The sequence below is a fragment of the Mesoplodon bidens genome, assembly GCF_964165515.1.
Source record: "Mesoplodon bidens genome assembly, chromosome: 11".
Lineage (NCBI taxonomy): Eukaryota > Metazoa > Chordata > Mammalia > Artiodactyla > Ziphiidae > Mesoplodon > Mesoplodon bidens.
Window position 1 is genome coordinate 10116662 of NC_138167.1, and position 19137 is coordinate 10135798.

General features: G+C 46.5%; 1 protein-coding gene across 1 annotated transcript in view; it reads right to left on the bottom strand.

The window, feature by feature from the left end:
- GRIN2B (glutamate ionotropic receptor NMDA type subunit 2B) overlaps positions 1-17978 on the bottom strand; it is a gene marked incomplete at both ends in the record, with an annotated part of 306665 nt that extends 288687 nt beyond the window's left edge. The window contains one exon of the mRNA XM_081248303.1: positions 17568-17978. Within this exon, the coding sequence (XP_081104429.1) occupies positions 17568-17978 (411 nt within the window). The remainder of the gene's footprint in view (positions 1-17567) is intronic.
- Between the last annotated feature and the right edge of the window lie 1159 nt (positions 17979-19137).

Sequence of the window (19137 nt, forward strand, 5' to 3'; positions counted from 1 at the left end):
GGTGCACCTCCTCCAGGGCATGGCAACCTGTGTCCAGGTCCCCTCCTCTGTTGAACAGACTGGTTTTCATCATAATCATGAAACTGACCTCCAAGAAGAGCTGAAATGACACCAGTAACTATTCAAGGTGTTATCAAGTCTTCCCTTCCACTGACCAGGGAGACTTCTCCTTGGCACAGAGACTTCAGGGACGAATCAGAGAACTTCCAGAACCCCAAAGGCCACATTACGTTCCTTGGTAAAATAAGCCACCAATTTAGTCTCGGCAACAGTGATCAGAGACCAAGGCATTCATAAAAAAATGTACCCCAAACTCATGGATTCTTCTGGTACAGACAGGTTAGATGTCTCTGGGAAGATCACTGGGCAGGCAGGCAGGATGAGGACTGGGACTCCGGCCACCAGCCTTCCTCTCCACCCCACTGAGCAGTCTTGGGGTCCTGCTGCTTTGCCTGTGCCCCTCCTTGGCCTGAGAAAAGCTTCCAGGGCCCATAGGAGTGCAACCGGAGTTGCCGCTGTTGACAACTTCAGCTGAAGCTCCCCGCTCCTCTCCTGCCTGGTTCTGGGAATGGTGCACTCACATGTCCTGCCCCAATTCCTCTGTCCCTGGGCTCCAACCCCGGGATACTGGCCTTTCCTCCTTTCAGTATCAACTCTGCCTTCCAGAACCATCCAACCAGGGTAGGAGACCCTCTGTGATCTCCATTCAGAGGGGCTGGGGGAAGATGGCTCTGGCAGAGATTCCAGGCAAGTGGCCAGCCTGGGCCAAGGGGAAGAGCATTATTCACAGCATCACAGATGTTAGAGATGAAGAGAACTCGCAGAACCACAGCTCACTCGTGCATCCCACCTTGCTATGTAAGCCCTCTTCCAAGAGCACATGGCCTGTTCCCGTCTGATTTCAAAGGCTCTTTCATTACCAATAAGGTATTACATGGACTGAGTGCGCCTTGTGTGCTCCATGTGGCCCCATCACAGGAGGAGGAGACAAATGGATTCCCCTTCTCAGAAAAGGGCTGCCACACTGCGAGATACACTGGCCTCTCCTGTGCATTGCTCGAGCCCACCCTGCTATCTGTCCCTCCACCCCGATATGGATACCATTCACACACCTGAATATAACTCTTGCACGTAAACAGGCCTCTGATCATCAGAGAAACTAACAGGGAGAGTAGGTAGTGAAGACCCGGCAAAAAGAGAGGAACAGCGGGAAGGGGCCGAGGAGGGGGCTGGTTGAAGCAGCCTCTGGATACCACCCCCAGGAAGGTGGCACCTTCCTAGATTTTGATCCAAGGTGATAACAGTTACAGCTGATTTCCTAAGACTATTGAGAGAATAGCAAGAGACAGTTTTCTCCAAGGCCTACAGCCATCCAGGACAGTGAGGCAAAAATATTACTCCTTCTCTGTCAACTTCTCACCTGCTGAGATGGAATCTCAGACTGATGTGTATCTGATTTCACTTTCTCCGGACACACAGCAAGCTAGAAAAAAATATCTTTCCAATCCCAAAAAATGTCAGTGAAGAGTCTGATTTGATCCAGGAGTCAAATCCTGGGCCACCCACTTGGAAGTGGGTGGGCTTGAGGGGGCAGTTCCCCTCTGGAAGAACGGAGACCTGGGAAGGCGCGGGAGCTCCTGGGAGCCTCAGTTCCGGCCCAAGCAGACTGGGAATCGACCAGCAGTTTTGTCCATCCTCATGGACCTCTCTCTCTGACTTCTCTTTCCCTTTCTACTTCTTGTCTCTCATCTCACTCTCTTCTCTCCTTCAGAGCCTGTTCTCTTGTCTGGAATGTTTAAGTCCTAAGCAAGACCGACTGAGAGAGGGAGGCATCAACTTTCAAGGTCAGGTGCCAGTTGGCCGCTGTCTGGGCAATCGGGAGAGTCCCCTCCCAGGCTAAGCTGGATGTTCCAGGAAGACCGAGGACATGACAGTGACCCAGGGCAAGTGCAGCCCCCCGGGTGAAGTCCCTGGGCGTTACTGTCATCGGACGAGGGTCCCCGTTGTCACACTGCCACTGCTAATGTGTGACCGTGGCCAGTTACTTTCCTTTCTGATGCTCAGTTTCTTCATCTGGAAAAGAAGAACAATCCTACTGCCTAAACCCTAGGGCTCCTTTGAGAGTTAAACTGGCTGAATGTGGCTAAAGCACTATCTCATGTAACGTGTAGCCCTAACTTGTAGGAGGCACTTGGTTTTTTTTAAACAGGGAAAGAGAATGAAGCTGACTTCTTCTGAAACTCCAGATCTAGTCCTCCCCAGTCTCTCAGTAACCACGGAAAACACATCCAAAAGAGCATGATAATCACTTCTAGACCAGGACACGAGAGCCTGCACTCCAGCTGAAAGTCAGGGCCGAGGGCCGCAGAGCCTGACATGTGATGGCTGAGTGCCCCCTCCCCCAGTTCCACGGCCCCTCCGTATCACGTCCGCATTCATTGCTCCCTCCCTTCCAGCTGCCTTTCCTCTCCTCCTCACCTCCTTTAGCTTCTTCTCACCCTTCGCCAATCCCTCTTGCTCCTCCTTAAACGTTATTAAGCAGCCACATGAATATATTGCACGAAAAGAAAGCTCAACGGGGAGATCCTGACCCATCGCAAAACTTTACAACCTAAAAACATGCCATGTTCTACTCACCAATGGCTCCCAAACCTGGCTGTGTCTCCCAGTCCTTTGGGGTATGTTTGGGAAAATTGTGAAATTAGTGGGGCTTTACTCCAAACCTATTAAATCAGAATCACTGGGTACAGAATCAGAGAATCTGTATTCTTATTTTTTTGCGGTATGCGGGCCTCTCACTGTTGTGGCCTCTCCCGCTGTGGAGCACAGGCTCCAGACGCACAGGCTCAGCGGCCACGGCTCACGGGCCCAGCCGCTCTGCGGCATGTGGGATCCTCCCGGACCGGGGCACAAACCCGTGTCCCCTGCATCGGCAGGCAGACTCTCAACCACTGCGCCACCAGGGAAGCCCGAGAATCTGTATTCTTAAATCATAATAAAATTAAAAAACTCCTCTGTTGCTTCTAAGTTCCAGTCAGTTTAAGAACCACTACCATACACTGCACAATTAAACTACAAAGACAAGCTCCTTTCCCCTCTTTTGCTTGATGATTTTTGGTTCCTTCAATCCATCACCCTCCCAACTTATGATACTACACAGCCTTATTTTCTGAGAATTTACAATATTTGCTTTTACGTGAGCAATGAGAACCCTGGAATGGCAAGAGAATGAAAGGCAAAGGTGTTGGAGGGAGCTGGGAAGACTATGCAGACATGGATCTGTGAAGGCGGAAGGCACGAGAATGCAGGTGGAAGGCAGCAGGAGTAAGGGCCGGCGGGGGGTGGGGGGCGGGGGACGGCAGCATGGAGAAACCACAGTGAAGCCTGGCTGTAGTTGTCTGTTGTCCTGGCAACTCCTGGCAACGTGATGCTGAAAGACTGAAGGCTGCTGCTCTCTGTAACACTGGACAACATGTCGTCAAGGCAACAGAATGTATCCAAGACACATGGTGGCTGGCCATGTGGTCTTGGGGGTGTGCCAGGAATCCTCAGTTGAAGGCAGGCTACACTGGCTGTGCCGTTACACCACCTCCCACTCTCACTGCCCACACCCTTCACCCCCCCATCAAATCTTGCCCTGGCTGTTCCATTCCCTGTGGCACTGTTCTCAGTGCTATCAGCCCCCCTTGGAAAGTGTGGAAATTCTCTCAGGCTGCAGTGATGTAGATGGAAGTCCAGGAACTGGCCACTGGACACTGGTGCATGCATGGGAACTCCATAAACTCAAAAGGAGAGGAAGCTGTTTAGCCAATGACAATGCTTCTAACTTCCTCCATTGCTTGGCTACTTTGCTCCCAAGTTTGTAAACTAATTTTGTAAAAACAACAAAACTGCATCATCCATAGATATATCCAAAGAAATGATGCCTGATTCCAGAGGCATTTGTATTTCAGTACTACGAGAAATGATAACAGCAGCGATTTTGTAAAACCAGGCGTGCTCCTGGTGGAGTAATGAGTCCTGTAAAGGGTATTTCATCTCATTTCATAACAGCTCTTTGAAGTTAATGAGCATTAACCCTATCACAGAGGTGAGAAGTCACACAACATGGCAAGAGGTCACTCAGCTTCTGAAAGAGGGAGCCAAGACTCAAACTGGCTCCAAGGTATATGTCCCGTCTCCCACACTCTACTGCTCCTACCTGAAAAGATGCTAAGTCAAGTTACATCACTCCCTTCTTACACCTTCTAGAATGAATTGAAAAATACCCAACTTTGAGGCCCCCCAAGATCTATCTCACAGTACCCTTCAACCTCAGCTGCTACCTTTGCCCCCATGGCCATCCCCCTCCAGCCCTACCGACCTTCCGGCCACTCATCAAACAATAAAAAACATGCCCGCCCTTCGAGGCTTTTGCACCTGCTGTTCTCTCTGCCAAAAGGCTGCTCCTCCGATTTTCATCCTTCTGGATCCTTCTCATACAAATGCCAAGTGCCACATGCTCAGAGACCTTCCCTGACAATCCTAAAATAGCCCACAATATCCCTCCCTGTTTTCATTAAAACATTTACCACTGCCTAAAATAATACTGTTTACTTTATGTGTTTGTTTATTGTCAGTCATTGTACCATGAGGGCGTGCCTCTCTTATGGACTAGATCTCCAAGACCTTGAACAGTTCCTGACACCCAGTAGATACTTAACAAATATTTTTTGAATGAACGAATAAATCAATGAGAAAGGCTGTTGTTTGCTAAAGGAAGTTTCAAAATCTCTTGCTAGGACCTTTGGAAACTTAATCACATTGATTAAAGTTCATTGGTGCTACCTGGCTGAGTAGCATGTCACATGAATTGAACATGTTTATCTTTCAAAACTTAAAAAAAAATGTTTCTTTCTGCTTCCTCCTTTGAAAGAAGGCTAATAAAGTCGAGATTGTCACTGGCAGCCATCTGCTGTGCATGAGAAAAGCTGTGCTCTGCCACCTCAGAATGCACCCCTAACCTGAGACTGCCCTCTTGCCATGACTGTCTGCTGGAAATCAAGTGGCTGTGAGTGCCAAGGTGTTGACTGCTGGTACCTGGCAGAGGTGAAGAAGGGAAGGGTGAGGGAGATAGCAGCCTGGAGAGAGGTAAGGAATGTACTCGCCAGGAACCAGAGAGTAATCCTACCGTCCATTTTTATTTGGGTTTAAAATACTTTTCTCTGAATTGCGACTAACATCTGTTGCACTGAAATAATAATCTACCCATATATTTAAATAAGTATGTATTAAGGGCTTACTATGTGCCAAGCTATATGTTAGGTTCTGCAGACACAAAAATGCAAAAGACATAGTCCCTGCCCTCATGAAGCTTGTAGTCTAGCAGGACAGATGGCTAATAAAAAACGATTATGATTCATTACAATTGTGATAAGGACTATGAAAAGTATGAAATGAAAGGGGATAAAGGGGAAAGAAACAGCAGCTTTTATTTGAAGGGAGGGAAAAAGAAAAATCTGAAAGCATGACACTGGATTAGGAGGACAGTCCTAGGTGAGATGCTCCATCCTGAGGACGGAGAAGAGAAAGATACAGGCAACTAACGGCAGCAGCAAACACACACACACACACGTGCACACGCACAGGTTCACAAAACAAAGAAGCAAAACCAAACCCAAGGAGAGAGGAGGACAGAAAGGGATATTAAAAGACAAGCCTCACTGCCCTGAAGTTCCACCAAAGAACAGCTGACTGACTCTGACACCTCACCTCTCAGCACTGTCCCAGGCCCCGGAGGTCCAGGATACGCGAGCCAAGTACCCGGGAGCTAGGTGAGTTCAGATCCTGCCGTGGACGGCTTGCGTTTCTATTCACATCACTCCCTCACTCATTCATTTATTCAATGGAGACTTACTGAAAAACTCTCACAGACCCACTCTTACTGATTCCTGCCATTTGCCAGGCCTTTTCTAAGCACTTTTAAGAACTTTACTTAATAAACCTTAAGAAACAGGGTCTATTTTTACCACCATTGTATAGATGAGGAAACTAAGATTCAGAGAAGTCAAGTTATTTGCCAAAGGTCACACAGTAAACAGTGGAGCCAGGAAACAATCTAGGCACTGAGATGCCAGAGCGCCCCCTCTTAACTGCCATGTGAGTGTTGCTACTTCCCTAGGGCTGCCGTAATAGTTGTATCACATACTTGGCGGCTTAAAACAACAGAAATTTCTTTTCTCAGAGTTCTGGAGGCTGGAGCCTGAAATCGAGAGTCGGCAGGGTCGTGTTCCCTCTAAAAGCTCCAGGGGAGAATCTTCCTTTGCCTCTTCCAGGTTTCTGGTGGCTTCCTTGGCTTGTGGCTAAATAACTCCAGCATCTGCCTCTTTCAAGGACCTCCCCCTTGTGTAGACGTCTTCTCCTCTTCTACCTCTTAGAAGGACGTTTGTCACTGGATTTAGGGCCCACTTGGCTAATCCAAGATGATCTCATCATAAGATCCTTAATTACATCTGTAAAGATCCTTTTTTCAAATGAGGTCACATTCACAGGGTCCAGGAGTTAGGACACGGAAGTATCGTTTCGGGGTCACCATTCAACCCACTAGAGTGTGTACATAGAGTGTACATTTTAACAATTGCTAATTGTGTAACAACAGTTGGCTGTTACTATGCACCCGACATTATGGCATGTGCTGGGAACACGAAAGTCAGTAAAGCATGGCCTGGCCCACAAGGAGCCTGCTGTACAGCAGATGAGACAGATAAGTAAACAGGATGGGTTATAATAAAAGCATTTAAGAGCACAGGTGAAGTGCAAAAAAAAAAAAAAAAAGAACTAGTAAATTCTATGAAGATGGGAGTCAGAAAAGGGTTCACAGAAGTGCCATGATTTCTCTTGGAAAGTGAGTAGTAGGCGCTTCTGGGTGGAAAAGGAGGAAGAGGCACTGACCAAGGCCCAGAGATGTAAAACCGTCAGGACCAGACGAGGCGCGGTGACTGATTTAGCGTGACCTCACGTTGCTGCTCAAGGGCGGGGAGGAGAAGGGAAAATCCTGGAGAGGTGGCCTGGGACCACATCAGAGAGGATGTCCTAGTCCCAGCCGCGGGAAGCCGGTGTGGAGTTTTAAGTGAAAGTGTAACGATCAGATGTGAGTTTCTAAAGAACCACACAGGCAAGCTGCCACGTGGCAGGGAGGACAAGAGGGCAGCAGTGCCACTGAGGTCGCTGCAGTGCACGGAGGGGAGGGAATCCGCGACAAGGCTTCTCTACTGTTGGCCTAACTGTCCTGAGGGGAAGGGAGTGGCCGGGGTTGACCCCCCAGACTGGGCAGCGGCTCCCTCCTGCTTTAGACACGCCTCTCTTTCCTCCTCGTTCTTGATCTCTTCTTATGTCTCTAAGAATCTCTTTAGCTCTTTCCCATCTCCCCCTCCTCTCATCCCTCAAGTAGGGGTTCTGTCCTGGACACACTTCTCTCCTCGTCCCCCGCGTTCGTTCTCAGCCTCTCCTCCACCCTGCTGGTTTCAACTGGGATGGAGGGCCATCCCAGTGAGGCTCATCTCTTACCTTCCAGCCCAGACCACTCTCTTTACCTCCAGTCCCAGATCCAACTGCTTGCCAGTGTTCCCGCTCCTGTGACCCACCCATGTTCCAAATTCTACTCATCCTCCGTCCCTCTGTCACCAAATCTGTGACAAACCTAATGCCTCTTGTCATCATAATTTTTGTAATAGCACTAAAAGGGTCAACGGTGTTCAGGGCCACAGAAGGCCATGAACGACTTGAAAACCCCACTTGGATTTGGCATTTTGCATAAAGGGAAAGACGAGGAATTGAAAACAGCAATTTCCGACGAGCACTGAAGGAATTTAACTATGGAAACAAAGAGCGAGGGAGGAAAACCAGGGTCAAGGAAAGCTTTCAGGTTTGTTTATTTATTAATATGAGAGTGATCTGAGCATGTTTGAAGAGGGCAAAATTGACATTTTGGGGAAGACAATTCTTTTTTTTATTTATTTTTTATTTTTTTAATTTATTTTTGGCTGTGTTGGGTCTTCGTTTCTGTGCGAGGGCTTTCTCTACTTGCGGCGAGTGGGGGCCACTCTTCATCGCGGTGCGTTGGCCTCTCACTATCGCGGCCTCTCTTGTTGCGGAGCACAAGCTCCAGACGCGCAGGCTCAGTAATTGTGGCTCATGGGCCTAGTTGCTCCGCGGCATGTGGGATCTTCCCAGACCAGGGCACAAACCTGTGCCCCCTGCATTGGCAGGCAGATTCTCAACCGCTGCGCCGCCAGGGAAGCCCCGGGAAGACAATTCTTGACAGGTGGGTACTATCACGTATCCTGCAGGACGCTTCACACACCTGGCCTCTGTGTTCTAAGTGCCAGTAGTGGGTGCATGCAAACACACACACACACACACACACACACACACACACAGACCAGTCATTATCATCATCCAAAAAACTCCCCCAGTACATTTCCAAACATCTCCTGAGGACCACTAAGCTAGACGGCAGATGCCAGCAGGGAGGAATAAATTGATAATTAAGGAGAAAAAAGACATAACTGGTGAGCCAAAGTCCTGGAGGACATGTGAGGCAACTGGACCAAGGGCACAAAAGCAGAGTTTGGTGTAAAGCAGGAGAAATTTCACATGAGAGATGTTGAGCTTTAGAGTCACACAAACATTGGCTGAATTCCTAGGTCATCACTTCCTTCCTTTGAGAGACACTGCCTGTTGACTAACCTCAAAGTTGGTCCCAACGCTTGTCCCCTTGCCACCTCCACCAGAGAGCCTGCAACCCCCAAAGGGGTGGCCATGTGACGTGATTTGGGGTCATGAGATCAAGGATATGGGGAAGACTTTTCCTGGTCTAATGATACCCACCCCCGGCTTTCCCTGCTTTGGGTTTGGGGCAGGACGTCTAGAGCAAGGGCAGCCTCCTCACAACAATTACCAAAATGTCAAGAAAAGCCCAGAGGTCAGCCCTGACCTCACCATGTCACTGCACCAGCCCCAGCAGTCCCCAACTCCAGGAGCCTTGTGCTGAGACACCAATAAACACCTATTGGTTTAAGCCATCATGAGCAATCGATACCTAAACATCTTGGGCAAAACAGCCTCTCTGATCTACAGTTTCCTCATCTGTGAAATACAGACAAAATGCATGCCTTATAAATGCAATGAAAGAAGTAAATGAAGCAACGTATAAATGAAGCTCATATTAAGGTGACCAGCTCAGAGCCTGACAAAAGTAAATGATCAGTGTTAGTTCTCTTTCTCATTGTAACCTCCTAACAACCCATAATAAACTCGGGTGTTCTTTGTCTCTGTGAAATAGAATAGGAGCAGTAAAGTATTTTGCCCTCAGAAAAATGGAATAAAACTAGCCTTGAACATTACTCTCATACATGGTGAACGCTTAAGCCACAGAATCAAAATATAATGTTGGGGAATAGAAACTGATACAACCACTATGGAAAACAGTATGAAGGTTCCTTAAAAAACTAAAAATAGGGCTTTCCTGGTGGCGCAGTGGTTGAGAGTCCGCCTGCCGATGCAGGGGACATGGGTTTGTGCACCGGTCCGGGAAGATCCCACATGCCGCAGAGCGGCTGGGCCCGTGAGCCATGGCCGCTGAGCCTGAGCGTCCGGAGCCTGTGCTCCACAACGGGAGGGGCCACAACAGTGAGAAGCCCACGTACCGCAAAAAAAAAAAAACCTAAAAATAGAACTACCATATGACCCAGCAATCCCACTACTGAGCATATACCCAGAGAAAATCATAATTCAAAGAGACACATGCATCCCCATGTTCACAGCAGCACTATTTACAATAGTCAGGTCATGGAAGCAACCTAAATGTCCATCGGCAGAGGAATGGATAAAGAAGATGTGGTACATATATATACAACGGATTATTACTCAGCCATAAAAAGGAACGAAACTGGGTCATTTGTAGAGACATGAATGGACCTACAGAGTGTCATACAGAGTGAAGTAAGTCAGAAAGAGAAAAACAAATATCATATATAACACATATTTATTGGAATCTAGAATAATGGTATAGATGGCCTTATTTGCAAAGCAGAAACAGAGAACAGATGTAGGGAACAAATGTACGGATACCAAGGGGGAAAGGGGTGGGGTGGGAGGAACTGGGAGATTGGGATTGACACATATACACTACTGATATTATGTATAAAGTAGACAACTGTAGACAACATACTGCATAGCACAGGGAACTCTACTTATTGCACTGTGGTGTCCTAAATGGGAGGGAAATCCAAAAGGGAGGGGATATATGTATATGTACGGCTGATTCATTTTGCTGTGCAGTAGAAGCTAACACAGCACTGTAAAGCAAGTATACTCCAATAAAAATTAATTAAAATATGTATATATATAAAATGTTGAATAAAATATAAAGCCTAAGAATGAGGCAAAAAGAATCACAGAAGTCTCAGAAAGGGGAATGAAAATACATTCTTGGTGTATAAATCAGATTCCAAGGAGTTTTTCAGCAATATCAGTGTAATCTATTAAAAACTGGCTGGTGAGGGACTTCCCTGGAGGTCCAGTGGTTAGGACTCCATGCTCTCATCGACGAGGGTATGGGTTCAATCCCTGGTTGGGGGACTAAGATCCTGCAAGCCGCACGGTGAGGTCAAAAAAATTAAAAAGATAAAAACTGGCTGGTGACATTTAGTAAATTAAGTGTCTTCCTATGTCTATAACATATTACTACTTCCTACCTAGTACTTTTAATATTCCCCTCATCTCATTGCTCACTTTTTCTTTTATATCAACACTGACAAATCGATGAGTAACCCTGGATTCAAAGACTATTTAATTCTGCTCTGCTTTCTTTTTTAATGTTCTTGGCTTATCTTCATTGCTTACATCCTATGTGTATCAGTTTATTGAAATCACTGTATGTCTCTGCTTTGAAAATCGTGATATGGCCTGATCGGGGCACAGTCAGTAACTGCAAGGCCACAGAGGTGGAACCCACGGAGTTACGGCTGAGCCACCGGGCTTAAAATGAAGGGCACTGACATCCCAAGCTCCTCTCTTGCGGTTAATGGGAAAACATTAGAATCCCATTTCCTTCAAATGATTTAGGTAAGGTCTGGTGTAGGAAAACACAAGACAGCGTATACTGAGGCCCTACGGTTTACCAAGCGCTGGGCACGCTGCTTCGTAAGGCTTGGTAAAACCCACTAGGAGCCAGGTGTTATTTCTGTCCCCATTTTTGTGCAAATGGAAAACTGGAGGCTAAGAGTGTTTAAGGAGCACAACTACAGTCACATGACTGGGAATGCGCAGAGCTTGAGCCTACTGGCTACAAAGCCTGCCTTCCCTCCACGTGATGTCACCTCCTTCCTTCCACAGACACACCGTCACCTCCTGCCAGCCGCGTGAGACGTGATGGCTCACGCGTTACTTTCTAGCAACAAGCACCTAAATTTCTGTGAATGCCTAAAACAATTTCTGGAGCCTCAGTTTTTCCAGGCATTAAAACTGCACCTGGACTGCAAGTGGCCGGTCTCTTGAAAGCAAATCCCAGCTCCAACTGGAAAAGAGCAGATAGGCTGGGCCAACGAGACGCAGGTGGAGAGTCCTGGAATCCACACAGGCTTGAGGGCAGCATCACTGCAACGTCTATGGCGTCTCAGAGAGAACTGCCCACTCGCCTTCCCCCAAAGTATAGTTCAAGGAAGGAAAAATGGGAGAGGAGTAACGGACCCCCAGGCCCCCAGATGATTCTATCCTGGCTTTCTTCTGACTTCCTCAGTGTGTGGACTGGAAGTTTTAAAGTCAGCGGAAAAAAAAAAAAAAAAAAAAAAAGACTCAGATCCCAGTCCCACTATGTTTCTAGCTATGTGATTTTGGCTACAAATACATAAACTCTCTCTGATTTATTTTCCCCATCAAATGAAATAATGCTACTTGTCTCACAGGACTGCTTAAGGATTAAAATGCTCATTAACGTCATGCCTGGCACAAAGTTGGCATATGATAGCAGCTCTGTTACTGTCTTGCCTCTCCCACCTCTATGACTTAACTCTGCTCTGGTATGAATAGCATGGCCATCTTGGTTTCAAGATTATGTTGGGTATGGAAACCCACGTGAGCAGATGGAAGGCAGTTAGACTATTTACAGGGTCACACTCCACCGCTGGCTCAACTACCGTCTCCAAACATATTGCCATTAGGTGTCGGGGTCGGGGGAGGGAGTGGGGAACAGGGGGAGACTGAGGGAAGATGGGGCCAAAGGAGAGTAAGGGCCATCCTCCTGGCCCCAGTTGGATTCCAAAACGTGGCTTTCTGCAAAGAAAATTAGAGTGCTAGTAAAAGTATTAACTCTCAACCAATAAATTTAGAAATGAAAGAATCACAGCAAAAGATGCCAGAGTAAGAATATGTTCACCTGTCCTTTAGGGGGGAACAAGATAAGGATCACGACACATGTCTTAGCTACTATACTCCACTCTGATCAACAGAGTGAAGATCACCCTGATCTATTTCCAGACCCTGACCCTTTACTCAGCACACCTTCTCTTCCATTTTTGCAGCATTAAATCTTGGGTCTTCCACCCTTTTGCCTGATTCTACTGTAACTTCCACTTTCTGTATTCCTTCCTACCACCTGCCCAAGCCATTTTCATTGGCCCTAATGCAATGCTAGTGACAAAATAGTTTTCAATGACCGTCATTCCCTGTCCTCACTTTTTAATGACCTCACCTAAAGTATCTGTTTGCCCAGCATTTTTCCAACTATTTTATTTTATTTTATCTTCAAAATGTTGTAAAGTGGGTACGGCAGAAAACAAAATTTAACACTTATAAACTAGAAACCGAGTATCATGTAGCTGAAGTGATTTGTTTGCCTAAATTTCCAAAGCTCCTGAGAATGGAGACTGAAACACAGGACTTACAATTCTTAGAGCAGTGCTTTGTGGGGCAGAATTTCATAAATAGAAAGCACAGATTTCAAAAGAGGTACTTCTGGGATCTGAATCCCAGTCCCACTGCTCGTAAGCTGTAATATCTTAGATTAGTTACTTAACCTCTCTGAGCTAAAATCTGAAAACCCAAGAAAGATTTCAGCAAATCAGCACAGAAATCTCCTGGAAAGAAATAAAAGTATGTCTTGCTTTAGTTCATCATTTAGATTCTGACAGGCATCCTAATCCAGGATCTCAGGGAGAATAAAAGCAATTATAACAAGGCAAAATAAAATAGACTCTTTATACTTGGCGGGGAACTGCCAAAAATCACCTCATACATTTTTTTTTTAATTTATTTATTTTTTGCAGTACGCTGGTCTCTCACTGTTGTGGCCTCTCCCGTTGCGGACCACAGGCTCCGGACACGCAGGCTCAGCGGCCATGGTTCACGGGCCCAGCCGCTCCGCGGCATGTGGGATCTTCCCGGACCAAGGCGCAAACCTGTGTCCCCTGCATCGGCAGGCGGACTCTCAACCACTGCGCCACCAGGGAAGCCCACCTCATACATTTTTAAATGGGCCCCGTTACTGTTCTAAATGGTCTCCTGCAACAAGGGCGAGTGGTTCTTTCCTTATTAGAGTTCTTCCTTAACTGAACGTGCCCTTTTTTGGCCCTGGAGCGGCTACGTCACCAACGAGCCTCGGCCTCCCTGGTGGGACAAGAGCAAAGCTCCCACCACAGTTCAGAGCCCTTCCCCCGGTTTTCACCTGAGCTCCCTTCTCGGTTGGTGGCCAGTTGTGAAGCGCCTCTCTATTTGGCTGTGACCCTATTTCATTTCGTGCTTCTCCTGGATCATGAAGCCTTCTCCTTTCTTTCAGACTGTTCCATACAACCTTCAGCTTAGCCTGCTGAATGCTGTGCTGGACAATTAGTGAAGCCGCTGCCCTGTATTACCTCATTTAATCTTCAACAACCCTATAATGGATATATGATTATCCCCATGGTACAGACAAGAAAACCAAGGTTTAGCATAAGTGGTTTGGTAAGCTGTCCAGATCCCCACATGTAGGAACTGATGGTTAAAACTGCTCTGAGTCCGAATTCTGAGCTTTGAACAGCTCTGCTCTATCAGCCCGCATGCTGCTTTCTGCCATGGTACAAGGTGCATTTCCTCAATGGGAAAGTGGAGACTAATTAATGTTTGTACTGATTAATTAGCATATGCAAAAAAGTGAGCATAATCTATTTGATCAGATGCTGAACTATGCCTCCCTACTTTTGCCAAAAAGTCTGTAACTAACTGTGCTACCTTTCTTCCATCACGAACTCCTTGAATCAGGAATTGCCTCCCTGTAAACCAATCTTCCACAAGGACACTTAATAAGTTTTATTTGAAACAAACAAAAAACAACTGAGTCAAAACAGAGTGGCAATTACCTATCTCGTAGAAGGAGGAAGCAAAATGGAAGGCTTATTCACCATCCTTCAGGTGGCGACTGTACCTTCAAGACTATGCCTTAAACACAGCAAAGCTGTATTTCTTAGATTTTCTGCATTAGTTCCGCTTTCAAACGTGCTGTCCTATTGCCCGTAGTGGATTCAGAGTTGTCAAACTCTGTGTCCCCATTCTATGTTGGTAAGATATAGTCATGGTACTAAAAATAACTTCTATCGAAAAATAAAAAAGCTGGCCTTAGAATTTGAGGTGTTTTATTTTTGAAACTTGCCCCCAAAGCTTATTTCTCTGATTTCTGGGGGACTCTTTTTATTTGCCTTCTGGCTGGTCCTTTAGGCCTGTGAACGTCCCTCTGCACAGCTGCCCAGCATCTCAGTGCTGCTGCCCTCTGGATCCCGGAGGTCCGGGGGGCAGTTCCTCCCACTGCCCCACCCATCCCCTGCAGCCGCCCCCCACCTACCCAGGCCTCCCACCCCGTGACTGAGCCTTCAACCCTCCCACTTCTGTGGCACCAGGACCTCCTGCTTGCTTCTTTCTTCTTTCTCCTCTTTCTACCTACCTTTCAGTAACTCTTCTTTTCAGGTCCAAAGTCAGTTAGATATTATTTAGGCCATTTTAGCAAAGTGCCTAACAATTATTGCCTACCTCCATTTTTTGATGGAGAGAGAAAAAAGATAAGATGGGATATTGGGGTGTGGTTGCAGTGGGGGGGAGGGGGGAGGGGGAGGAGACCAGAGGGGGATCTCGTTACAATGACCCGGAAAAATCCCCCTCACTGGCTTCCATCCTCCATTTGACCCCTGGAACTGGTAGCCAAGGGGCCCCCTATAGAATTAGGCTACACCTAAGCCTCCACCATTTCATAGCTCATTAATCCTCTCCTCTAGTCAGATTCCGGTATTGCCATAATGAATCAAGGGATGCATCACTTTTAGGCAGATAACATTCACCACAGTGCTACGTAACAGAGGAGAAAGTAAAGAAGAGGGAGGTAGGAGAGACCTTAACCCGCCTCTTCATTTTCTTGAGAGGCAATCAAGCACACGGTCTGTGGAGCCAGCAACCAGTCCTGGACTCCACGTCCTAGCCGCATAATTTGGGATGTTATTTAACCTTTCTGAGCCTCAGCTTCCCCATCTGCTAAATGGAGATAAGTAATACCACTTAGCTCACTGGGCTGTTAAGAGTATTAACTAAGATAGTGAAGGCCAAGCAGTATGTTCCCAGCACGTGGTAAACACTCTGAAGCACCCAGGATACATCACTGAACAAAAGAGCCCAGTCTCTCCACATGGCCTGCGTCATTCTTCATAGTATTATATTGTTATATGCATTTGTAAGAGACACAGCAGAGAGGCAACCAACCAGTTTAGCCAACAACCTTTTACACTGGGATGGGGGGAGGGGTGAGCCTGAAATAACAGGCTGTGCAAGAGTCCACAGACGCTACATCAATCAATCAATCAATCATTTTCACCTGACTTGCTCTCAAAGTAAGTTTGCACTTATTTATGATTCAAAAACTGGGCTCCTCCATCTTGGCATTCTTTCCATGCAAGTTGTGCCCTCAAAATACCACTGCTAAAATATAATATACTTTGCTCAGGGCAATGATGTTTAAAAAAATCTACCTGAAGCAAAAACTCATTAGGTTTTGCCATGGTCCACCTATATTTTCCATTCTATTCAAGTTTATCCCACTTCCCTTAGCATGGGCTCCTCGGGGCGGCATTTTTTCTAACATCCTTACCTGTGCCTTTACCCATGCGAACGGGACAACAGCTTTCTCATACGCTACTGAAAGCATTAAGTTCCCCCACTTAGTTCTCTCCACTTGACTTTTCCTAGACTGAACAAAGGAAGCTCCTAAACAGACACGAGTCATCTCTGCCTGCTGCCGACAGATGGCGATAGTGATCACGCAAGCTTATTTGACTCTGTTAAGCCCTGTGGCCCGGTGGTTCTCAACTGGCCAAGTAGCACGCTTGTGGTGTCTGTGCTAGGTTTTGAGGCGTTTGCAAACATCGTTAAGCCCACAGCACGTCTTTTCAGTATAACACTGAAGGCGGTTTTGAAAGCAACACTAAGAAGTATAAGATGACAATGCAAAAGTAGAAACAATTTAAGAAACCCAGTGATGCACAACAAATATTGCACTTGTGAAATGAATCATTCTAAGATATGAATGACTGCAAAGACAATATGTATGTGAAAAGTACTGTACTTAAGCAATAAGCAATAATCATTGTACAAAGCAAGGGAAAATAACCGAATAAGTGGAAAATGTAAAAACAAAACATAACTACAAACAAAACACTTTTTCCTGCAGTCAGAGAATAAGCATCGATGTCACATGATAATTACTTTGTCATGTGACAATCTAATATTAATGTAGGAGAGACTGGTTTATTTGCGGCCTTGAAGCAGTGGTTCTCAGCCTTAATTGCACACGAGAATCACCTGCGGAGCTTTTAAAAATCCTAAAGCCTAGGCTGTGCTCCAGAACCTCTGGGGGTGGGACCCAGGCATTGGTTGTGCTGAAAGCTCTTCAGGTGATTCCAACGTGCAGTCAAGGTTAAGAACCACTGCCTTCAAATCTAAGCCTGGGGAAAACACAGCTGCAACCGGTTCTATGGATTAAAATCCATTCACATGTGCAGATGGGATGGGTGTTGAGCCTGGACACCTTAGCAAGAAGTACTTCTCTAGGACATCTGAATCTTCAAGGAGACAAATTACCTGCCTCAGGGAATTCTGCTTTTCATATTCTTGAAACTGGTATGGAGGGAGAACATGTATTATCAAGGAAGAATAGAGCACACCTTTTCTAAAGTTTTGAAGGAGGTATTCATACACGTCTTTGAAGAAAATATATCACCGAGCTACAACCTTCAACGTCTCTTAGTCATTTCAGTGAATCCATTTACAAACAAATGGACACACAAACCTGTTCCAAACAAAAGGAGCTTCTAGATACCAGCATCTTTCCCTCACTTTCAACTCCAAAGCATTAGACTAGCTCCTGGTCTATCCATTCACTCAGTGCATTCTGGTTACCTCTGGTTACCATCTGGTTACACTCCGTCTTTCATAATCGAGTTTGGCATTCAAACAAATGCATCATTTAGTTCTCAGTACATACCCCCCAGGCTATTCTCACCACGGCCCCCTTTTACCTTGTCTGCCATTATCATCGAGGAGCCCCCGTGGATACCCAGGATGGGGGTGAGAGTCTGGGCTGAAATGAAGTCAAGGATCTGGGCGATGGCTTCCTGGTCTGTGTCGTCTGCAAACACCACGCCCTGGATCTTCCGGTCAGACATGAGATCACAGATGCGGGTTATGATGCTCTTTGGGTCCGTTTCATTCATGGCTACCAGCTCCACACGGGGCACCACAGAGAGATGGTGGAAATCATCTTTCTCGTGGGCATCCTTGATGGCCACCTCGTCTGAAGTGCCCACGAGGATGACGGCAATGCCAATGCTGGGCGGGCTCTTCTGAGAACGAGCTCTGCTGCCTGACACGGCCAGGACAGCCAGCACCAACCAGAACTTGGGGGAACAGCACTCCGCTCTGGGCTTCATCTTCAACTCGTCGACTCCCTGGAAACACAAAGAGAGGATGGTAAAATTACAACCCACACTACATGACTGTCTGGGAAGAGGCTGGATACTGCAAGTCAAGGAACTTATCTCCTTTTACTGATCATCAAACCCAGCTTCTATCTTCTAGCCTAGTTTCTTATCTCTTGTGTTTGCACAGCAGAGTGAGGAACAAAAACTTCCAAAAGTGTCAGAAATCCTTGAGCAAAACACTAAAGGATGCTACTGCTACTGACAGGGACAAACAACGGGAAGAGGATGTAAGTGGTCCAGGCAGTCATACCAAGCACACGAACACAGGAGTCTCCAAGGGCGTGTCGGGATGTTGCTGCGAGCCCCCCGGTACTCCTGTCACAACCCATCCTTGAACTGCTCTCGGGGGCCAAGGGATGGCAAAGGCCAGGCCAAGTGAGCAGCAAAATGGGCTCGGCAGAGGTTACCTACAAAACGTGGTCTGGAAGAGCTGGACACAGGAAGTTACAGATACATAAGCCCCCATTCTTGCTGCCTTTACTTTGTATTCACCTCAAAGAGGACAAGAGCCTGAAAATTCTTGAGCAACCCATCCGGATCTTAATACTAAATCGAAAACAACCCGTATGTTGTTTGGGCAGTACTTTTAAAAACATCTCCGATCCTTACAATGAACCAGCAGGGGAGAAATAAGAAAAGCATTATTATCACCATTTTATGGATGTTGAAGGGAAGACTCAGAAAACCTATGAAGTCCGAGACCATAAGCCAATTAAGTGAAATGAACGTGAGCCCAGATCTTCTAGCTTTCAGGCCTATCTGCCTTACATCACATTGCCTCTTACATCATCAGTTATTACGAGGAATAGTTTTATTCCCATTTGTTTATGCGTCAAAGTACGGTGATTTGGACAAATGCTATTGAATTACTGACCTGGTGACCTTTCTGAAATGACTGACTTCATGTTTGCATGCAGTTTACCACTTTTTTTTACCTTTTACCACAAACTCCTCCTGCCTCTTTACTTCCACATGTGCCCCTAAATCTTATACTCTGCACCAGACTGAGGACACAGCTCTCTCCAAAGCTTGGTCACTTCTCTTTTCATGTCTCACCATTCTCCAAGAGCTCCCCTTACTGAAATAGAACTGGTCCTGCTTAGATTGT